General features: G+C 27.7%; 1 protein-coding gene across 4 annotated transcripts in view; it reads right to left on the bottom strand.

Moving 5' to 3' along the window:
- LOC142319523 (uncharacterized) overlaps window positions 1-21,875 on the bottom strand; it is a 144,535-nt gene that overhangs the window by 16,480 nt on the left and 106,180 nt on the right. For 3 of the 4 annotated variants that reach the window (XM_075356895.1, XM_075356899.1, XM_075356896.1), the window contains exons 3-9: window positions 17,755-17,958; window positions 14,456-14,665; window positions 8,814-8,905; window positions 5,665-5,921; window positions 3,983-4,495; window positions 2,121-2,225; window positions 970-1,154 (exon numbers count right to left, since the gene is read on the bottom strand). In XM_075356895.1, coding sequence (XP_075213010.1) covers window positions 970-1,154; window positions 2,121-2,225; window positions 3,983-4,495; window positions 5,665-5,921; window positions 8,814-8,905; window positions 14,456-14,665; window positions 17,755-17,941 — 1,549 coding nt within the window. In that variant the 5' untranslated portion in view covers window positions 17,942-17,958. The remainder of the gene's footprint in view (window positions 1-969; window positions 1,155-2,120; window positions 2,226-3,982; window positions 4,496-5,664; window positions 5,922-8,813; window positions 8,906-14,455; window positions 14,666-17,754; window positions 17,959-21,875) is intronic. The other variant, XM_075356898.1, reaches the window with a different exon arrangement.

The following is a 21,875-nucleotide window of genomic DNA, read 5'->3' as shown; positions in this document are numbered from 1 at the left end:
CATACCTTTCACAAACCAGTGTAGTCTTTTTATATATTCTCAGCACATTCTTAGTTGTATATATTGTTCAATCTATGAAAGAATGTGTCTTGCTCAAAGCAAATAAAAATTTTATTGCTACAGTAATTAGCAATAAAAGAAAACTTTTTCATCGGTAAGGTACCTAGATGTCTTTTAAAATGTATATATTTTGTTTTTAAATAGTGGAACAAACACTTCAGATAACAAAAATTAATAAAATCATTTTTCATTCAGTTTAATTACCACTCTAAATATAAAACAAATGATATACCATAAATTCCTATTCTATATTTGTAAAAGGAGATAACAGATTCATGAATATATTGATTTTCAGGTGTGAAACTTTTAAAATACAGCTTAGGCTTATTAATTCTTGAAGAATTTTCAATTCTTAAACATACTGTGAGTTTGGACTACTCATTTCATATCACGTAGTTGTATTTTTTTACAATGGTATTTTATGACGTTTCAAAAACCTATATCTTTATTTCTTTTTGGTATTTATAAGGCCTGTTCTTTTAAGAAAAATATTAGTGCTTTAAAAATCATATAATTTGCTAATGGAAATTTGGTGAAACTTTTGTATGATGTAATTAAAATTTTTATAACATGTTTTTAATTAGAAAATACAGTATTATCTTGGCTCAGTTGTTTCACAGAACTGACTGCTTTTTGGTGTGTGAACTGACAGAACTGACTTTATTTGAGAAATCTGTTTTGTTAATTATAGAATCACTTCATTTTGTCTCTGAACGCTTGCTTTAAATTTCAATGTGTAGTCACCCATTAGAATTTAATCTTATGCATAATATAATATGACAGCATAGTAAATAAATGATGACAACATACTTAAACATTTGTGTTTGTTGCTTATTGATAGCTTAAATTAAACATTAAATTATTTAATGTTTTTAATTAATTTAATTTTTTATGTACATGCTAATTTACCTGAATTACCACGAACACGAGTAATAGGAGTATCAGTTTGTGTTGTGGGTGTTGTTGATGATGGGCTTGAATTATGATTTGATCGTGATCTTGGTGGAAATCGTGTGTTAGCTGGTAATCGTTCTTCAGATACAGGTGCAACTGTATCTTCTCCTGAGCTTGCTGGTATCTGACGACCTCTGAATCTTCAAAAAATAAATTATTGATCTTTTAGTAACTAACATTAATTATTGAGCTGCAATACTTTCTATAATTTCATCAAGTTAATTTATTAAAATTCATTAAATATAATTTGTACATAGTATTTAAAAAAAAAAAATGAAACTAAAACTAGTAAAATAAAAAGAGAGTTTAATTTATACTAGATTAACATAATAAAACACCTAATAAATTAGAAGAGAGAAAGGTTTTTAAAGTTTTTTAATGAAGGAAGAAAAATTGTCATATGTCAGTTGCCACTGAGAATTTAATTTGAGTTTTAAATTTGCTATTTTCCCTCTGTCTCTCCTCTTTTGGCTTTGAACTTGAGCTTTAAAATCACCTTATAAAAATTATTCCCTGTTTCTCATTCAAAATCTACTTTCACCTGACATTATTTCTCTTGGGGAAAGGAATTATTGTTAGTATTATGTAAATTAAATTGAACTGATATCAATTATTTTTTTAATGCATATTCACTTAAAGCAGTGAATATTAAGCAAATTAATTTTAAAGCGCATTCATCAAAGAAACTGCTAATTATTTCATTGCAATAGAAAAAGCTATTTTAGAGAGGTAATATTAATGTTTAAATTGAAATGTAATATATCTGTGGGTTTTTAAATCTTTTTACAGAAATCTGTAACTTAAATGATAATTCAAGAATTGGTGATATTTTGTGAAAATTATTCTCTACACAATTCATATCAATATTTTAGAGATAAAAACAATTGGTTTCTAAACAAGATAGGATTTCTTGATTAGAGACTTAATACAGTTCCTAATAAAATCTATTAAAAAAGGTTTTTGAAGTAAATTATTATTATTAGGTTGTATTTGTTAGTATTGCTCATGGTGGAGTCTATGATAATAATATGGATATTTTTATAACAATTGTTTTTATATTAATGATAAATACTTGATTTTATTATTTATGAATAAACTTCACCCACCTGTTACTACCTCTGGTTGATGGTGGCAAAACCTCATTACTGGCTGGTTCAGGAGTTGTTGGAACTTGATCACCTTGTCCTCTAGTCCGCTCAATAGTGGTGTATCTAAAAAATATTTTATAAAGTAATTAAATGATTATTTGAATTGTACTGTGCTTTCAGATTACTGTCTATCAATTTTTTTGTTAAATATTCTCCATCAGTTTCAGAAATTCTGAATATTCTAAGGAAGATAATGCAAATTGCCTCCTTTTTGTAAAAGAAAAGCACTTTTATCTAATATCTGAATAAATAGTTTTTTTTTCATACAAATAGTAAACTTTTTTACAGTTTCTGAATAATTTTTATCTTCATAGTTTCAACTTCTAAAAAATGCCACTAATCATTAAAAAAATGCCAACATCATGCAGTGAATAACATCTTGTATTAACTTCAGTGAGTTATAGGAATCATGTCACACTTTTTATTTTTTATTGTCACACTTTTTCAGTATTCTACTTAAGGAGATGCTCCAGGTATTAAGGAACTATCAAATTTCAAATTGTGAAGAATGCAGTTTACTATATTACCTCACTTTAATAACAATTTTATAGTAATGAATTTTTACTGTTGTGATTCTAGAAGAAATCTTAAAATTTAGAATTATGTGAACCATATTATGTAATATCATTAAACACGATTTGGAATCATAAGATTGGCTTACAAAACCTATTTTTATTGGATATAGGCTTGCTCATTTATTTACTTATAGTATAATCATTGTACTGGTCAATATTTAAACAATACTACAATCCTTCATTTTTATAAATAAAAGTAATTCTGCATTCACATCAACGGTTCAAGTATTTGATCAGTATTTTACCGAGTTGTAAAATTAACGATGATAATTAAAATTAAATTTAGGGTTCAGAGTAAGATAATCAACTAGATTCCTCTACAGCCAAATTGGTCAACATGCCTGCAATGTTTTTAGTAGGTGATGCCTTGGAAAATTTAGGAATATTAAGTTAAAATAATCTAAATAAACTGATTTGTAGACTACTAACATTAAACAATACATTCCCTGAAATGTAGGTACCTGAATGCTGTTAGCATTATATGCTAATATACATTGTATCATATGAATGCCATTTTTTAAAGCAGTGTATGTAGTATTGTAAAAGTTACAGAAGTCTATTACTACTTAAAAACTTTAGTTATTCTGAGTGAAGACAGATTATTTCCCACAGAAAGACATCAATTAATTTTTTGTTTTCTTCTGTCTCTCACAGACTCTTACGGATGTGATTCTTCAGTAACTGCTTGCTGCAGTGTGCTTGTAACAGCTGTTTTTATTTGTTTATTTATTTATTGGATATTTTTTGCATCTGAGGTGCAAATGAAACTAGTCACAGTTTCCTTCTTTAAGAATGAGGTATCATTTACATGACTGAATTTTATATTGCCTACATTTTTACAGGCTTGACATAATATTTACAACAGTATGTTTGATTCTGTGAAGAAGATAGAAAACTACTTCATTCCTTACTTTCTCTTGTAAGTTTGGTATAGGATACTTGTTACTCCTGAGGATGGCTTTACTGTTTTCAGAATTGACGAGTGACTTTAAACCCTAACAGCTGCTTAATATGGCGCCTAACATTAACTTAAAAACTTTAGATTTATTTCAAAATAGAAAATTAAAAAATTCTTTACTTGTGCCTAAAAAATTATTTATTGTTTGCGTGAAAGAAATAATTTTAACACAAGAGTAATAAAACGTTTGTGAAGCTTGGGCTAGTGTAAAACTATAGAGAGGTGAATTGCTTATCCTTACAATAGCAAATTAATGTGTAGTTCTTATTCTGAGTAAAAGATTTTACCTTTGTTTTGAGTTTGCTTGATTAGCTGATGATTGTATCGGTTCTTCTTCTTGGGTGTGTTCTGGTCTTCTACTTCGTACATTATTAGCAGATACTGATGGTTCAGTTGGTACTGGAGTTTGATGACGTGCCGTAGTTGGACTTCCTCTTATGCTTGGGCTGGCTGTAGTTGATTTAGATGAAACTGGTCCATCGTGTGAATTAAATGTATTTTTTGTACCTTTTCCACCACCAGCTTCATCTTCGTCATCGTAGTAGTAATAAACATATTCATATTCATAGTCTTGTCCATTTGGCCCTTTTTTAACATTTACTCTTGATGCTTGAGATGTACCAGATGGTGTTAAAACTTTGTCAGTTAATGGAGTATCTACAAAATCATAAGTTCCTTCATCTGAAACCTTTTTTGCTTTCCCAGCATTATTACCAACAGACACTATATCGTACTTCTCTTCAGCTGTTTGTTTTGCAACAGGTACATTGAGTGAGGCAGTCTCAGTTGCTTTATTGGTACTGTAACAGAAAATAATTATTTTATATTTTCAGTGATTTCTGTTAGCTATTTTAAAAAAAAAATCTTTATCTTATACAAATACACTTGCTCACTCTCTCTCTCTCTCTCTCTCTCTCACACACACACACACACACACACACACATAACTAACAGTATTATATTTTTTTATATCACGATTTATTGTGAATTAATGCTATTGGAATTATTTAACTAATATTGAAATAATTAATGGAGTTATGTTTATTATATTAAGTTTAAATGATAAAACAAATTTGTTTATATAATCTGCTAATTGCTATGGCAGAGTGGTAGCATCTTTGCCTTTCATGTATAGTTCTAGGTTCAAGTCGCAGTTAAGACATGACACTATTTACACATTTCAAAACCCATTATCGTCTATCAATAACTGTTATTGGGTGTCAACCTATTAATAGTGTTTAATAAGTAAGTAAATATATTATTAGACCATAATAGTCCTTTGCAGCAAAATATAATTATTTTCATTTAATTACTGCTTACAACTTTTTTATTTTTATGAACAATATTTTTGTTGTTGTAAATAATACATATATTCATGATGTAGAACAAAACTCATCTATTACTTTGGTAGTGTGTTCCTATAAGTACAATAAAATATGTCCAGTTTATTTATTTCATAGAAAATATTACTTTAAAAAGAAAGAAATATTTTAATAAAAGATGTAAATTTCCTCAATCTGTGTTTGAGATACAAACTTCTGTTAAAAAAAAAAAATAATAAATAAAACATCAGAATGGCAGTTGGATGAATGAAAAGATGTTTCCAGACCAATATTTATAGGAATTCTTTTTTTTGTTCTGCTGTTAGAAACAGATTACCAAAATATTAAATGATTCTTTGGTGAACAGTTTATTTTGACTTATTGTATGGTTTGATCATCTTCAGTGGAAATGTATTCATTATTCTATAGATGTTATAAATTTGATTTTTAATCATAGAAAATCAAATCACATTTCTGAAGAGGTACATACCCTAGATATATGTCCTTTTTATTTCTGAACATGGCACTTATTTTTATGATTTAAGAATTTTTGAAGGATTTTGTTTTGCATTTAAAAAATTTTTAAATGTTTAACTTATAAATAATTTCACTGATTTATCATTTGGAAAATATTATAATTAAATTACCTGATACGTTTTTGTGCTGGTGGATTGACTACTTCTCTTTCTTGAGCTTCTTCTTCTTCTTCTTCCTGTTCCTGTTCTTGTTCTTTAACATTTTCTATACGTGTTGGAGTTCTGCTACTGCTTAACGGTTTCTCTTCTTTCACTTCATCTTCATATATAATATCTTCCTCCTCTACTTCTTCATGCACTGGTTTTGGTTTTAAATTTGTCTCTTTCTTTTCTCCCTGCTTTCTTACAACTGGTTCAGCTTTACGTGCCTTAAAAATGATGATTATCAGTTAGAACTTTATAATATCAACATTAAAAATATAAATTTATTAATTTACTAATAAAAATTGAAGTTTTTGACTAATAATGTTAGTTTAAGATTCTTGCTATTAATGGTATAATTTTTATTTAACTTTAACATGATTGCATTAGAAATATTACTAAGTTATTTTTGTTTATATGGTGAAACATTTGGAGTAAGAGTTATTAAACTTTGAAGTATAGAAATTTACTAATTTTTTTTAATTTTAAAAGATATTATCATATTATTTTATTGTGACTTCTTTCAATATTTACATTGATGGCACTCTGATTTAGAAGTGTGTAATCATAAACATGTTGCAAACCATATATGAAAATTTGGATATCATATCAGTTATTACTGATCTATTGAAGCAGAACATGATTTCAGAGCATGATCTAAAATTTAAGTATAGAAAATATGAAACATTTTTAGCCTTTTTTTCACAAAAACTTCAAGATTAAAAAATGCTCTAAAATATGTTAATCTGCACACAAGGCTTTCATTATAAGACATTTAGAATATCATACCTATTGTAAGGTCGATCATTTTTACTATTTCCGTCACCATTTTCCTTTATTCCCAGCTAAACTTTTGAACAGAGTCCATTTTTTTAGTTTGTCTATAAAATTTACCCTTTATTAACCTGTTTTTTTTCTATTTCTACTGATCCTTCTAGCATGTTTTTAATCAATTCTCCAGTTAGTTAGCTATCTTGTTCTAAATCATTCCATTTAAGATTCTATTCTTCTTATTCTCTCTCCTCTTTACTTTTTTATTTTATATTTGTAGATCTGTTTGCTCTCCTCTAATCTCCTGCCCTCATTTCAATCGCATCCTGCTCTTTTCTTGAAGTCCATGTTTCACATCCATACAAAAGTATTTTTCAAACATAACACTTCACAAAATGGGTTTTCAAGTCTAACTTCATTACACTACACAATGATGTTATATTTTTATTTCTATTAAATGCTGATTTAAATATTGCTATTCTGGCTATTTTTCTTATTTTCCTTTTGCAATCTTCTGTTACATGTTACCTAAGTCTCTGTATTGTTTTACTTATTGAATTTTAGATTCTTTTGTGTACATTTTCATAGGCTTATTTTCTTATTTCATTAGTTTTGTTTTCCTAATATCCAAATTCATACCATATTCTGTCTTAATGTCATAAATTAAATATACTGTTTTTCATCTTAAAAAAACATGTCATGTGAGAAACTTATAAAATTTATTTTCTGTAATCCTATGCTGATCCCTTCATTTTCTAGGCCACTGCTCTTACTAATCCTAGGTTAACCTAGGTTAGCCTAGGTTAGCCAAATCAGTTTATGCAAACTTTATTTTCATAGCTTTTTCTTAGTCAGAAAAATTAATTTTCCGTCTTTCCAAACTATTTATTCTTTTGCTTGTTAATATTTCTGTTTGTTTATTCATGCTTTAAGGTTTTAAGAATAATGATACTCCAAAATGCATTAGCTGTGAAATAAGAGTGATAATGCTAGCAAGGGCAGAAAATAACACTCAAATGAATTGAAGACAATCAGTCTGTAGGCTTGTGCTTGCTTGTCTAATAGAAATATATGTAAATTTTTTCTCTGAACTGCATTTGTCACCCTTACAAAATTCAGTATGTCAAAAACTAAACAACAGTGACAAAGTTAATTGTCTAGAATTCTATCAAACATTACTTCAGTTGTTAAATGAGACAACATTAATAAACTACTTTTATGATTGATTAGGTTCATTAAGTGAGTCAATGAATAAGAATTAGCCATAGAAAATCCAGAACTTCATAGACTCAGTCTTCATGATTTAAAAGTTTATGTTTGATGAGCTCTGTTTTCCACAGCAGTTACTGCCCTTACTTTTCTCAAAAAAAATAAATTCAGAAGCAGTGTTATACAATGGAAATATGTACAAACAGTAGAATTGTTTTTCCTCCAGTGGAACATCCTCCTAATCTATGATTATAATAGTATACAGCATACACAACTAGAATATGACTGCTTCTCAACACATTCCCTTGCAGATTTTTTTCTTTTTTTGTTATTTAGTCCAGCCTCCCTGTTCAACTTAACTTAACAATCCAGATTATTTTCTTCAGTGTTATTTAAAAAGTAGGGTGTCTAAAATTAAACAAATCAACTAAGTGCTTGAACCCAACACTTTTTTAGTTTTTTTTTTTTTTTGTATATTCTGTGATATTAAATAAATGTGGAAAATTTTGATGAAATTTTCTTTGTCTTACATAAATATCTGTTTTGTGTAGGCTGTTTAACGCTTTGTTTGCTCTGGTAAATAAAATACGATATACAGAAATTCCACTTACAGTAAAAAATATACAACTAAAGTAATATGTTGTAGAAAATAATTTGGTAAAATATGAAAAAAGTAATTTGTTTAAAGTAAGCAGTTAAATTTAAAAATAATTTTAAATTTAACTGCCAAAATCATATTCCTGATTTTTCTATGTTATAAAGCCATTATTCTCTGTTATAAAGTGTATTCCACTTTAAACAATTTTTTTTTAATGGTCTGTAATGTGGATCAGTTGTTGATAGTTTAAAAATTAAGGTATTTGTGAATTTGTAATGATTTATAATGGATTTAGACTATATTGTATTATCTACATTAATTTGATTTGTATCTAATAATTTATTTTATTTACATTTGAAAAACAAATAAAAACTTCAGAATGCAATTTAAAACTGTTCAAAGTCTCCATTCAGTATTTTTTATGTTGTTAAAAAAAATTGATAACCCTTGTCTATGTCTATGACATATTTTAGTATTTTAACTAAAGTATTTGAAATCAGAATGTAACATTTGGAATTATTTAGTACTTTTAATGAACTACCAGAATTTTCCTTTCATCTGTGTCAGCTTCCTCAAATTCATCAATTACGCCAGTCTGACCTTCATCTTCTATGTTAACTTCCAGTTCTGCACCTAAAAATTACAATTAAATCTTACTAAGCACAAAAATACATTTTTATATATTTTATATTTTTAAATGAATTTCATGATGATGTTAAAATTATTTTTATTTATATTATTTTTCATGGTACATATGTTTTGCAGATGTAAATGCAGTATTCTACTGTAATTATTATAAAACCGTCCAGTAAAAAAATTGCAACTTGTAAAAAATATTGTTAACAAATTATATCCAAAAATAGAACATTGGCAAAATGTGGGTTTGAAAGAGGTTGAGGAAGATTGTATACATTATAAAAAGATTGACTCAGCCATAAGATGATATGAAAGGCTCCTGATATCTAGTGTGCCAGCCTCCATGTTGCAAGTGGTAACATGTCAGCTTTACATCTGAAGGTGCCGGGTTTGAATCCCAGTCAGGTATGGCATTTTCACATGATAAAAAACTGTTATTTCATCTGATCCCCTAAAGCAATACCTAATGGTGGCTCCGGAGGCTAAAAAAGGTATGTAGCATAGTTTTTTTTTATTTAGAATCTGTAGGTGCTGTGTCCTTTGTTAATATAATGTGTGTACTTTCAGCTTGTTTCATAAATGAATTTTCAGACTAGCATATGTTATAATTAGAACCTTACAACAGATTAATGGCAAGAAATATATGTGTCGGTATGAACATGAGGGATGCTATTCCAAATTTAAGCTACTAAGAGGTAAATAATGGGTTCTTCTTTTCTGTTTAGCCTCCGAATTACTTCAGAGGATGAATGAGGATGATACGTATGAGTAAATTAAGTGTAATCTTGTAAGTTTCATGTCAACCATTCCTAAGATGTGTGGTTAGTGAAACCCAATCACCAAAGAATACCAGTATGTATGAATTAGTATTCAAATCCGTATAAAAGTAACTAACTACCTTTACTAGGGTTTGAACCTTAGAATTCTCAACTTCAAAATCAGCTGATTTGCGATCAAAGTTCACCACTAGACTAACACAGTGGGTTAAAATGATTGGTTCAGATGTGCCTCAAACTATCAATCTCCTGTATGGGAAGGCTAGTGTTAATGGCAGATTAATCTTGGAGTGGCTAGATTAATGGCATCTGTATCATTATCTATTAATCTGTGCCATTAATTAGTCTGTGTGTGCCTTAATGGCATCTGTGCCATTAAGTCGCAGATGACTTAAGTAAGGCAAATAACTCAAGTCGCTCCCAAAAATGACACAGCCGCTCTCAAGAATAATGAATCCCATGCCAGTAAAGAGTGAAGTGGTATTCTATTGCCTTCTTCACCGAGGTAAATAATCTGTTGCATATTAGCTTACCAATCACACCAAAATGAAGGTGGTATTCAGTCTACAACCCCAGTTCTTCTCTGGGTTTGGCTATATAGTGAACAGCCAGTTATTATTATAAATTATTGTTTTGCGAGACATATTTGTTTAGAAATGTGTACTGTTTACTTAAGAAATATGAACAGAGTAAGAATTAAAAAGAAACAACCTGTAGTACAGCACAGAGGCAGTGCATAATAAGTAAATAAATTTTGTTTATATCGCCTAAAAATTAGTCATTCCAAAATGTAGAGAAGGAATGACTATGTTTTAATCAAATACTTTTTTAAATTTTGTTTATTACGCAAATGAGCTCTTCATTGAGGTTATTGCTGAATAAATATAGCCTTCAGATTAGTTATATTGCACAAACCACTTATTAGGGTTTTCATTCCAAGATTGTTCTCTGTTTCCGGCTGTGTTACGTTTTAGAAATATTCTTGGGGTAAACTAGGTTTAATTTATTGTACTAGCTTAAATATTTCTCTTTTGACATCTAACATCTTTTTAGTCTACTGAAGTTACTTAATAAAATTTGATGGCTAATTTCATCACAAAAAAGGAAAGAAACGCCAACAGCATATGAATGCAATTGCACAGCTAAATAGTGATTGTATTCAGTTATTAGTTTAACTTTAGTGATCTGCAAGAACTGGTTTATTAAATTTAACCTTGACTTTTGGAATTTTTATCCTTCCTCACATTCTTTTATTTTTAAGATTCCATTCATTTTTATTAAGATGTTCCAGGAGTTTTGAAACTATCAGTTTGTAGTGTTTAATGTCTTGCCCAGGCCTAACCAAAACTACATTCTCTTCAACGTTTTCTATTACTTCTTTGTTTTATTTTTCATTATTAAAAAAATAAATAAAATCCATCAACAATTCTTTTCATGCAGTAGTATTTAAGGTATATAATTTATCTCTTAAAAAAGAAAACTGGATTATAAAGATTTTCTATTGTGTAACTAACATGTTAAATTTTATATACAAAAGAGCATGTAAAATTATCATTTTCTTAAACAAACATTAACTTATACCTACCTGATAGATCGACATGACCAACTGAATTCTGTTGAATGACTGCAATTTAACACTGTTTTTCTTTTTCCTTGAATAAATGGGTAAGGTTGGTAAAGTTGCCCTGATTGGTTTGTGATATCATGCTGCCATCTTTTGTTATCAGGCAGGGTAGTTGTTTCTTTAATGGAATTTATTGGGGTAGCAATCCTGTCTGCCTTTGGAGTCTTACAAGGACTTGCAGGAAAAGTCACAACAAGCCGAACTCGATCTGAGATGCCCACTGGGCTAAGTCAGCTCTCTTATTCATTTTCATAATCTGTTATATCCTATTGTGTATCATTTGAAAATTTTATCCACTACAAAATTATGCTTCTTTATATTAGGGATAATAAATATATTAGATTCAAAAGTCTTTTTGTCCACTTTTAGGGAACAATAAAAACTCATTTAATTTGAAGTATTTTTGTACTATAACTAGTATTGTAATTTAAAGTATTTAAATTAGTTATTTTATCTTTTATTGTAATATTTTTTATTCATTAAAAAATGGATGTCCACTTTACTTTATGAAGTTCTGTCAAGATCTCTATTTTTGTTAACCATAAATATTTTGTTTCTTACAGTACATAAGTTTTAATTGTTTATTGTATAGATCATGTCAAGAATTGGTGTATTTCTATGTTATAAAAAGAATTGCTTTGATATTTTCCTGGAAGAATTAAGGAAAACCATAGGAAGATATTGATCAGAGCATATTAAATAATAATTTTTTAAAAAATGATTCATATAGGGATATGAATTTAACAGTGATGAAATTACTTAAAGTAAAAAAATAATAAAATCAGAACTAGTACAGAATATTAAATATTTTTAAGATTGTAATTGAAAAATATTTGATTGGATTAGGTTTATGCAGTTAATATTATTTACTCACCATACATAGAAATATTGTTTTTTTTTGTTTGTTTTTTTTTTTTTTTTTTAATAGAAGTCTTAATTTAAACAAATTAGTTGAAAGTTATTTGATGACTAATTAATTTACAGAAAATGTCAATAGAAACATAATAAGATTCTTTATTATGTCTTGGCTAAGAGAGTAAACTACACTCTTGCAGCCTGATGGTTTACAAATCTTGAATGTCAAAAATAAATAGCATCTTTAAGTAAGGATAAAATGTAGCAACTGGCTGGTGGATAGATCATTGATGTTATAAATGCTGATTGCAGTATATTACCATCATTTTTTATTGGCTAATGACCATACCAGTCATCACACTAAAAAAAAGTTTTTAATGTAATTTGAAGTTTTGCGGTTTAAATAAAAATAATTGTACTACTAGGAGAAATGGATATTAATTTTTTTGTAGGAATCTTTTTTTTAACATAGATAATGCATTTATAAAAAAGAATTGTTAGGAAAATTACATTTTATTGGCCAAATTATTAATTTTATTAATTTTATTGATATATGATTTATATTTATTAAAATGTAATTTATATTTATTAAAATTATGCTATCCAGGACACTTTATTTCCACATAATTGCCATTCAGTTCTAAACACTTTTCGTAACGCTGTACCAGTTTTTTAACCCCTCTGCATAGAAGTTCACTACCTGACAATGACAGTCTTGAGTTCCTCGTCGTTATCAAACCGTTGTCCACCAAGCCACTTTTTCAAATGCAAGAAGAGGAAGTAGTCGCTAGGTGCAAGGTCGGGACTATATGGAGGGTGGTCAAAAAGTTCCCAACGAAAATCTTGAATCTTCTTGGTTAAGGCAGCGGTGTGAGTACGCACATTGTCATGAAGGAGGGGATTACGCCGGACGACAGTTTCCCATGTCGTCGATTTGGATCGCACGCCTCAGTTTGGTGAGCGTTTCGCAGTACACTTCAGCTGTAATTGATGATCCACAATTCATGAAATCAACCAAAATGACTTCTTTTCGTCTCAAAAACTGGTAGCCAACATTTTTCGACTCGAGTACGAAGATTGCTTAAACTATTTTGTTGTGGGGAACTTGAATGGCGCCATTGCATTGATTGTTGTTTTGATTCTGCGTTGGTGTAAGGTATTCACTTCTTGTTGCCCGTAACAATGTGTGAAAACAAATTATCTCCACCATGTCGACAGCGATCCAAAAACGCTCCGTTCACTTCACAATCGTTGCTTTTTGTGTTGGTTGGTGATCGTTTTCAGTATCCACCTTTCACAAAATTTGTGATAATCCGAGCTTTTCTGTGACAGTTGTGTAGATAGAGGTGTATCCAACTTGCAGAAATTCATTAACCAGAGCACTAATTGTAAATCACATCGCAGTTTTCAGTTCACTTGTTCAGCGGTTTAGTCGGTCTGAATACTGGGCCTGCCACTCCACTCTTCGTCATGTATATTTGTGCGGCCATTTTTAAAGTCTCGACACCATTGTCTAACCTTTCCTTCACTCATTACTGTAGGTCCATACACTAGACACAACTCCTGTGAATTTCAGCAGCTGAAGATCTTTTTGCCCACAAAAATCGAATCACAGCGCGCACTTCACAACTGGTAGGAGAAACAATTGTTGCAAACATTGCGATCGGCATTCACCAGTAGGAAAATGACTACTTAATCAAAACATTTGCAGTGGCTTCGTAAATAGTCAATAGATGGCCCTGCATGCGTGAAACTCTGTTCAGACCTGCTAATATTTAAATATAAACAGGGCCCTTGCTTTATGAATATGCCTCGTATGTCTTCTTTTTTTTTTTTTAATTCACTATTTAAAACTATTCTGTTGAAAAATTTATTTGCTTCTACTTAAAGATGATTGAAATGGCAAACCATTGAAATTTTGTAGTGTTCTAAGAAAATAACCTGTCAGAGGAATACTGTTTTAGCTCAGTGTACAGGTAATAGATTTTTTTTAAATTTATTTAAAGATAAAAATAACTACCAGTCATTCAGATGTGGAATTCCAGACAAAAGATCTGTCAGTTTACAGAAAAACTAATAACTATTGAATATTTGAATGTATCTGTTGGTTTCAGATGTAAGTATAATACATTTTTATTGTACTTAATAAAGAGATCCCTTTGCATATCACATTTTATTGTTAAGAGACATGATGACAAATATGAAAAAAATCTGTTGCTTTATAGTTGTAATTAGAATTTTTTCATATTTTTGCACTAAATTTTTATCTATCTATGTATTAAAAAAACTCACCACTATTACCAGTCTGTCTTGCCCCTCTTTTTTTGTTAGATAATGACTCTCCAGACACAACTTTAATCAGCTTGCTATTTTCTTTTACTGGAACTTTTGCGGGGCGTGTAACCCTGTGAGATGTAGTAAATTTTGTATTTTCTTCTGCTGCTGCTTTTGTTTTTTCCTGCTTTTCTTTTATTGATGGAATTTGATGTGAAGTAGAGAATGCTGCAATATGAGACATAATTATTAAATAACTGCTATAAAAGTAGTGATGGTTTTTACAATTTTAAGTCAATGTGGATGTTTTAATTATTTCTTTTTAAAATAGTTTCTTATTGTCAGAATAAAAATAAATATAATTTAAAGCAATATTATTATATGATATAAGAATTATTTATTATATATATATATATATATATATATATATATATATCCAAGTAATTGATAGAAGAGTCCTCAGAACCATTCTAAACAATAAACTCCAAGTCCAAGGAAAATGGTAGATAATTCTCAACAAGATCCTTATCATGTCATAATCAATCGTTGATACCATGAGAAAACGAAGATTAGCATATTGTAGACACATATTACAGATGCCAGAGACTAGACTGATGAAATAAACCATTAATAAAATCAAGAATTGTTAAGTGAAGAACAGTTACAATTGATTTAAGGAGATCGAAGATCTAGAAGAACTTAAGTTCACGGAAGTAATTATTCTGAGAAGAGAAGATAAGAGAATCCTGAAGGAAAAATCCATTAGATTACCCCCAAAAAAGTGAAATGTACAACATAATTACAGAGAAAAAATGATGGCAGCCAGGTCTCTACAGAAAGTCTGTATGAAAAAATATTGGGAGCAAAAGAAGAAGCAGATGGCTCATTCTCAAGGTCTTTCTTCATCGATTTTGAAATAATAGATTAATTAATGTGCTCTTCAGTGGGCATAACAATACTAACATATATACATATGTAGGAAAAAATGTTATTTATGTTATAAAATCTATGTAGCAAAATCTCTTATTTGTTAAATACATTAGTTCAATGTCATATCATCAAAGACAATTAATAGATTCGTTTTACACCCCAACACAAAGAATGTTTTATGTTAAGCAGAAAGATATAATGAAGAGGTAAATGGTTTTTCCAAGACACAATTTAATTGCCAGTGACTATCAACTACTTTTAAAGTAATTTTTCTTATTTTATATGTATTTTAAGTTTTTGTTGACTCCTATTCCTCTTGTTGTAGGGTATTTTATAATTCTGTTTTGCATTTGTAGTGATTGTTTATTTAAATAAATACAGTGATTCTGTTTAATTAAGTATCAAAATATGAACACTTGCACGCATATATATTTTTTTTTTTGTGACAAAAGATTTTATCTACAAAAATCCTCACTGTTGAAGTTCAAGTGTTTAAATTTCTTAGGTACTAGAAGATTTAACCACTTGGTTATTTTTTGAGCTGTGATTCAGTTCAGTTTTGTGGGATAAAATTTATCCAACCGATTCAAATTGGAAATTATTTTTTTTAAGTTTTTTTAATGATAACTACAATTTCAGATGTCTTTTTTTTATTTTCTAAACAATTTTTGAGGAAGAATATTAAGGAAAATTTTCTTGTAAGATACATTTTTAAATATACAGTTTCAAAATTCTTTATGTTAATCCATATTTGTGTAAAATAACTTTTAATATCGTTAAATTAATTAATATTATTCTAATATTTCTGATATTTCATTATTCTAAATAATATAATTAATATCGTTATATTAGATTTTTTGTATTCATCAAGACAAGTATAGTATAAGTTACCCATATGATTATGAATTTTATATATTTATTATATGATACACTACTACTAAAACAATTTAGTTTATAGTATTATTTAGGAGTTATATAATACAAGTAATATAATGTTAAATCCAGAAATTTATAAATTTAAATTTATGTTCCAAAAATTTATTTGATGAGGAAATGTTGGTTGATCATATCATAAGTAAAATACTTGTTATTTATTTAGTACATTTGTATTATAAAAAATCCTTCTGTTATGTAAAACATTACTTGGGTTAAAACAGAATATCAACAGTAAGTTCTTTTTATTATGTTTTTAATCTTTAATTTCATGTTTCTCTTTCTTTTCACCTTTAAAATGTTCAGATAGGATTGATTTAGTGATTATATTTATTAGCTACTTTGAGAAATTCCCATTCTTTATTAAGATTTGTATAACTTTTACTGATGATCATATTTTATCTTTTCTTATGACAAAAATTATACATATTTTACAAATATTTAAAAACATAAATCTTTTAAATTTACTAAACATATTACATTCACTATTTAAGAATATTAGATTCTTATTTGTTAATAGATGTAAAATACATAATTTTTTTATAAATCGTTGATAAAATGTCAAAAAGATTATTATTTATTAACTTCATGTTCATTTAATTGTGATTTCCCTTTCATTATCCGTTTAGTAATTCCAGTAACCTGAAATTTTTTAAATATTTTAAATCATTTAATCTAAATAAATAGTTTAACATTTAAATGTACTTTAAACTTAAGAACTGCATAAATAAATCTAATCTGACCTTGATAAAAATTTGTAACTTTTTTTGCAGCAAGGTGTAATTTGACATTGTGCACAGAGTTGTTTTAAATTTTTTAAATTGTTTTTTTAACATCATATATTAATGATGTTAATGATGGCTAAAAGAAAATATTGTGAAAAATTATTAGCAACAAACCAAACCAGATTTATATTTCAAGAATTTTTCTTATGTCAAAGAAAGAATATATATATATATATATATATATATATATATATATATTCGAAAATATACAAAAAGTTTTTTTTAATAAAGTTTGTTAAATGTAAATTTGATTAAGCTAATTAAATAGTAGTTTTTTTATTTTTAATACATTCTTTATTTTTCATTTTGAAGCATTTGAAAATATTAAATACTTATGATATTGAATGTAATTTATGTTACTTTTGTGGTTATAAAAATCTTTAAGTAATTTAATATATACAAATCTCAAAAATTGTTGTGTATTTATGCAAATGAGTTTTGCAATGTAATTCTTATTTATATTATATTTATATTGATGTAAGTGTATATGCAAAAACAAGAAATGCAGTATTTTAATCACATGTTAATGAATTGTCCAAAGCCATTTTTTTTTAGACAATATTTCAGCTTGTTGCTGTAGGAATGTATATATGAAAGGCATAGTACAAGCTATTTATGATGATAATTTCTTTTATGAAATCATTATAACTGTTATTACTGTTATTTTACCTTGAGGAGTCGAAGATGTGGTAGATTGTGATTTTGCTGTTTGTACGAGGACAAACTCTTCACCAGGTCTGGGTTGAGTGATGACCTCCACTTCCTTCTTTGTTGCTGCAATAGCAGCTGCTGAGGAGTTGTCTATTTTTAGGCATATTAACGTCACAGCCAATAATAAAAATCGAATTCTCCCCATGCTACGTGTCTCTCGCCCTGTAACATCAATTTAATATGTTTTTTATTATTTTATTTACTTTAATATATAAAAAATCTACTAAAATTGTATAAATATTGATTGATTGATTATCTAACAATAAGCATTTTAAAAATATTAGTTGTTAAATTTGAAATTATTAAATCTTCTTTAAAACTGGTCAGTTAGGCAAAGTAAACGTACTCGTATTTATAGCATTACTGATTTTTTGAATTACTGTAATTATTACTCTGATTTTTTATATTAAAAAAAAATTTAATGCTTACTTTAATATTATATTTAGTAGCTAATTATATTTTTTTGTTTCCTCGTTTTATATTTTCATTTAAACTTTTAGTGTTATTTTTGTTTATTTACATGTACATAACCTGTATCAGAACCATTAAGGGATTCAAAATAGAACAGAAAAGACAATTTTTATGATTAAAAATCAACTGCCTTCTAAATTTTTCTAAATAAAAGCATACATTTATATCTTACAGAAAATTATTTAGTCAATGACTTAATATATTTTATGATAAATGATGCTGTGAAACATTTAAGTCTTAGTTTAAATCACACTACATACTCAGCAGTGAGTTACATAAATAAATTTACTTTAAATTTATGTTATAAACATTCAGCTAATTTAAATCATTTTTCAATGGTTGAATTATATTTAAATTGTGTATGTTACAGATAATAATAACAATGATCATTTGTCGTTCAGTTATTTTAACATTTTATAATATAGCGTTGAATGAAACTTCTTAAATTATATAATTCAGATGAGTGTTTTATCCATGCAAAATGCTGGAGAGAATTTTGTAATTCAGTATGAAAAGTAGGTCATTGTCAGCCAGGCACTATATAACAGCTACACATTTAGCACCGATGCATTACTGTTATATCGATGCAGAGAAACTGTAACGTGCAATACAGACTGACCTCGAGGAAAAAAATGATTTATTGGATCTGCTTACATTAGATACTCGTATGCATATAGTTACATATATGTATGCATTAGCATTTTATATATTTTCAGTCATATTTTTAATATTTTTTAATTAAAATTTACGTTTTTGTATTTGGTAAAAAATTTTTTTTAAAATGGAATTTTTAAATTCCATTTTAAAAAAGGAAATGTAAGTTTCAATTGTCGGTACCGTTTTATGATAAGTATTTTATTTTTTATTGAGATGATATCAGTAGGAAAGTTATAGATAAATTATCAAGTTTGTAGTAGTGCTAGTAAAGTACCTTTGAGTAATCTAGTAGTAAGTTGGTATAAAAAGCCAGTTTTTCCTTCTTTCTTCAACATAAATCATTTTTTTTCATGACTCATTTGATTGATTTAATTCAATTTTCCATGTATTTTTGAATTTGTGCTGATGTTTCAACATCAGTATATTTACTGCATCCCTAACTGTAATACTTGTGTACTTTAATCTTTGGTTGTATGTATAGTAATTCTATCTTAATATGCTGTTAGGTGTGACCTTCAATCTAGATTATTTTGCTGAAGATTTTTTTCTTTTCCAATTCATCTTAGAATCTCTTCATTTTATGTTTTATTAATTTGCTTTATTTTAATGTTTTCTTAATCTAACTGGTATTTCTGTCATCAGTGTTTTCTTGTCGTAAACTGTTGTAGTCTATGCATATTATTGTTCTTAAAAGTATTTTTCTAACTACCTAGATTGTACATTCTGTAAATTTAAAAGAAAATTGTCTGATGATATTAATACAGACCTCTTTGTGCCTTTTAGTTTTGTATGTTATACTTTTTTTATCTGTTTTGGTAACTTTATTAGCTAAATTATAATAATCTGTTTCTTCTTAAGTTTTTATTTATTTATAATATTTAAAAATTAATATTCTATTTGCTTCTCTGATATCTTTGTTTTGTTAACTTTTATAAATGATAAATTATGTTAAACTGTAACTTTTGTTTTTTACTATGATTTTTTAGGCAGATTAAATAAAAATAGTTTTATTTTTATTGAAAAAAGGCAGAATTAACAGTAACTTTTGTTAGTTAAAATATTAATTTGCATGAAAGTGTAAACGAAATATTTGAAAGGAAATCATTTATGTGTAAAAATATATCTGCTATAATGAAAATCAACTAAACTTCAGCTATAGAAATTACTTGCTTGTAAATTTAATATGTATGCCAGCCGGACAACATTTTTCAAGAATAAGTAAAGTTGCCTCCTCACTATTACATATGTGATTGATCATAATCTTCTTTGAATCGATCATAAATTTGAAAAAATTAAGCTCAGATATTTTTACTCTAAGATTAATTAATTTTCAGTAATGATGATCATCATGATTGATGAGAGTAATACGTCAAAGACTGATGATCTTTCAAAAAATACAGAAAAAATTCAAAAAATTATTTAAAGAAAAAATATAATTAAAAATATTTAAAAAAAATACTTTTTTAAAATAAACAATTACCGAGAACCACTCTGTATTGAAATACCGAGTGGTTCTTTACTTATTTCATTAATCTTGTTATTTGTTCCTTTTTTCTTTTCTAAAAATATTCTCTGTTATTTTATGTATACATACAAAATATGAACGTTTACCTTGATAATTTTGTATATATGTAGAATTGTTTTTATAGACCTGAATTCTTTTATAGACCTACTGTTCAGTTGGTATTTTTTATGAAGCAATACACTTTTAGATAGATTGACGTTAAAATAAATTCATCGACTAATATCTGTAATAAAGTAAATGAAACAAGTAGATTTGCAGGGTCGTAGAACAAAAGTATTTGAATTTAAAATTATTTTATTTTAAGAATTTAGCCTAAAATTCATGGAAAAATTATTGTGTCATTGGTACGTGTAGTAATAAAAAAAAAAATTATAATATGTTTAAACAATTTGTAAGAAAAAAATATTTTTTCCTCTGTTGAAGAGTTCTTTATCATACCGTATAATAAGCGATTTAAGTAGTTGTTCTACCATAGATTTATGCCAAAACTCACTATATACTTATTAAACTCACATGTACAAGTGCTCAAAACACGCGCGCGCACGCGCACTTACACAGAAATTTCTGAAAGGATGGTCTCTTTTCATTCAAAGGATGACATTTGAAGTAGTTTAAATTGAAGGTGAATTCTGGAAATTTATAAATTCCGTTTCATTTTAATGAGACTATCGTTCTTATGTGTTTATTTATATTTTTAAATCGTACCGAATAAATATTTGGCAGTAGATTCAAAAATGTATCCTGAAAGCCGAATTATGTCGTGTTCCCCGAGGTACCAGTTCATATTTATAACCTTCAGTAAAAGTTAAAAAATAATTGTTTTAATTATTATTGAAAAATATTATTCTCTAAAAATTCACCCTCAGGTATTAATAAATCACGAAAATTGTTTTGCTAAAAGAAAGTTGAACATCCGTCTCCTCGTTTGAAATGAATAATAAAACGTCCATTGTTTCAAACTGTATTTTTCTGGTGGAATTGTTTGCTGAACGCCTGTTGGGGATAAAATTAAACTCATCAAAAAAAGTGCGGGTTTAACTTTTTTGCCCTATCGCTTTTTTACATTTTAAATTTTTGTTATGAAGGGGCAGTTCACCGGTTAATATTTTGAGTCATAATCGAGCTGAGATTTTAATTATCTAAATTGCTAAGTTTAGGTAAAATAAGACTTCTGCAAGATTCGTTAAACCAGGGATAACATAAGAAAGATAAAAATCATTTGTGTGTTATCGAAAGATTTTTATCTTTCGTATGTAATCCCGTACGATCAGAATAAAGGTATAAATCGAAAGCTTATAACTAGAATAATTGTACTTCGTTTCAGTTTTGTATGAAAATTAATAAGAACGTAGAACACGTGTTAATTTATGGATATACCATTAAGTTTACCGTTTTGCTAGTTATGAAACATTTCGTTGCTAGCACA

This window comes from Lycorma delicatula, chromosome 2 (genome assembly GCF_047948215.1).
Source record: "Lycorma delicatula isolate Av1 chromosome 2, ASM4794821v1, whole genome shotgun sequence".
NCBI classification, from domain to species: Eukaryota; Metazoa; Arthropoda; class Insecta; order Hemiptera; family Fulgoridae; genus Lycorma; species Lycorma delicatula.
The sequence above is the reverse complement of the archived record's forward strand: the minus strand, read 5'-3'. Positions and strand labels throughout refer to the sequence as shown.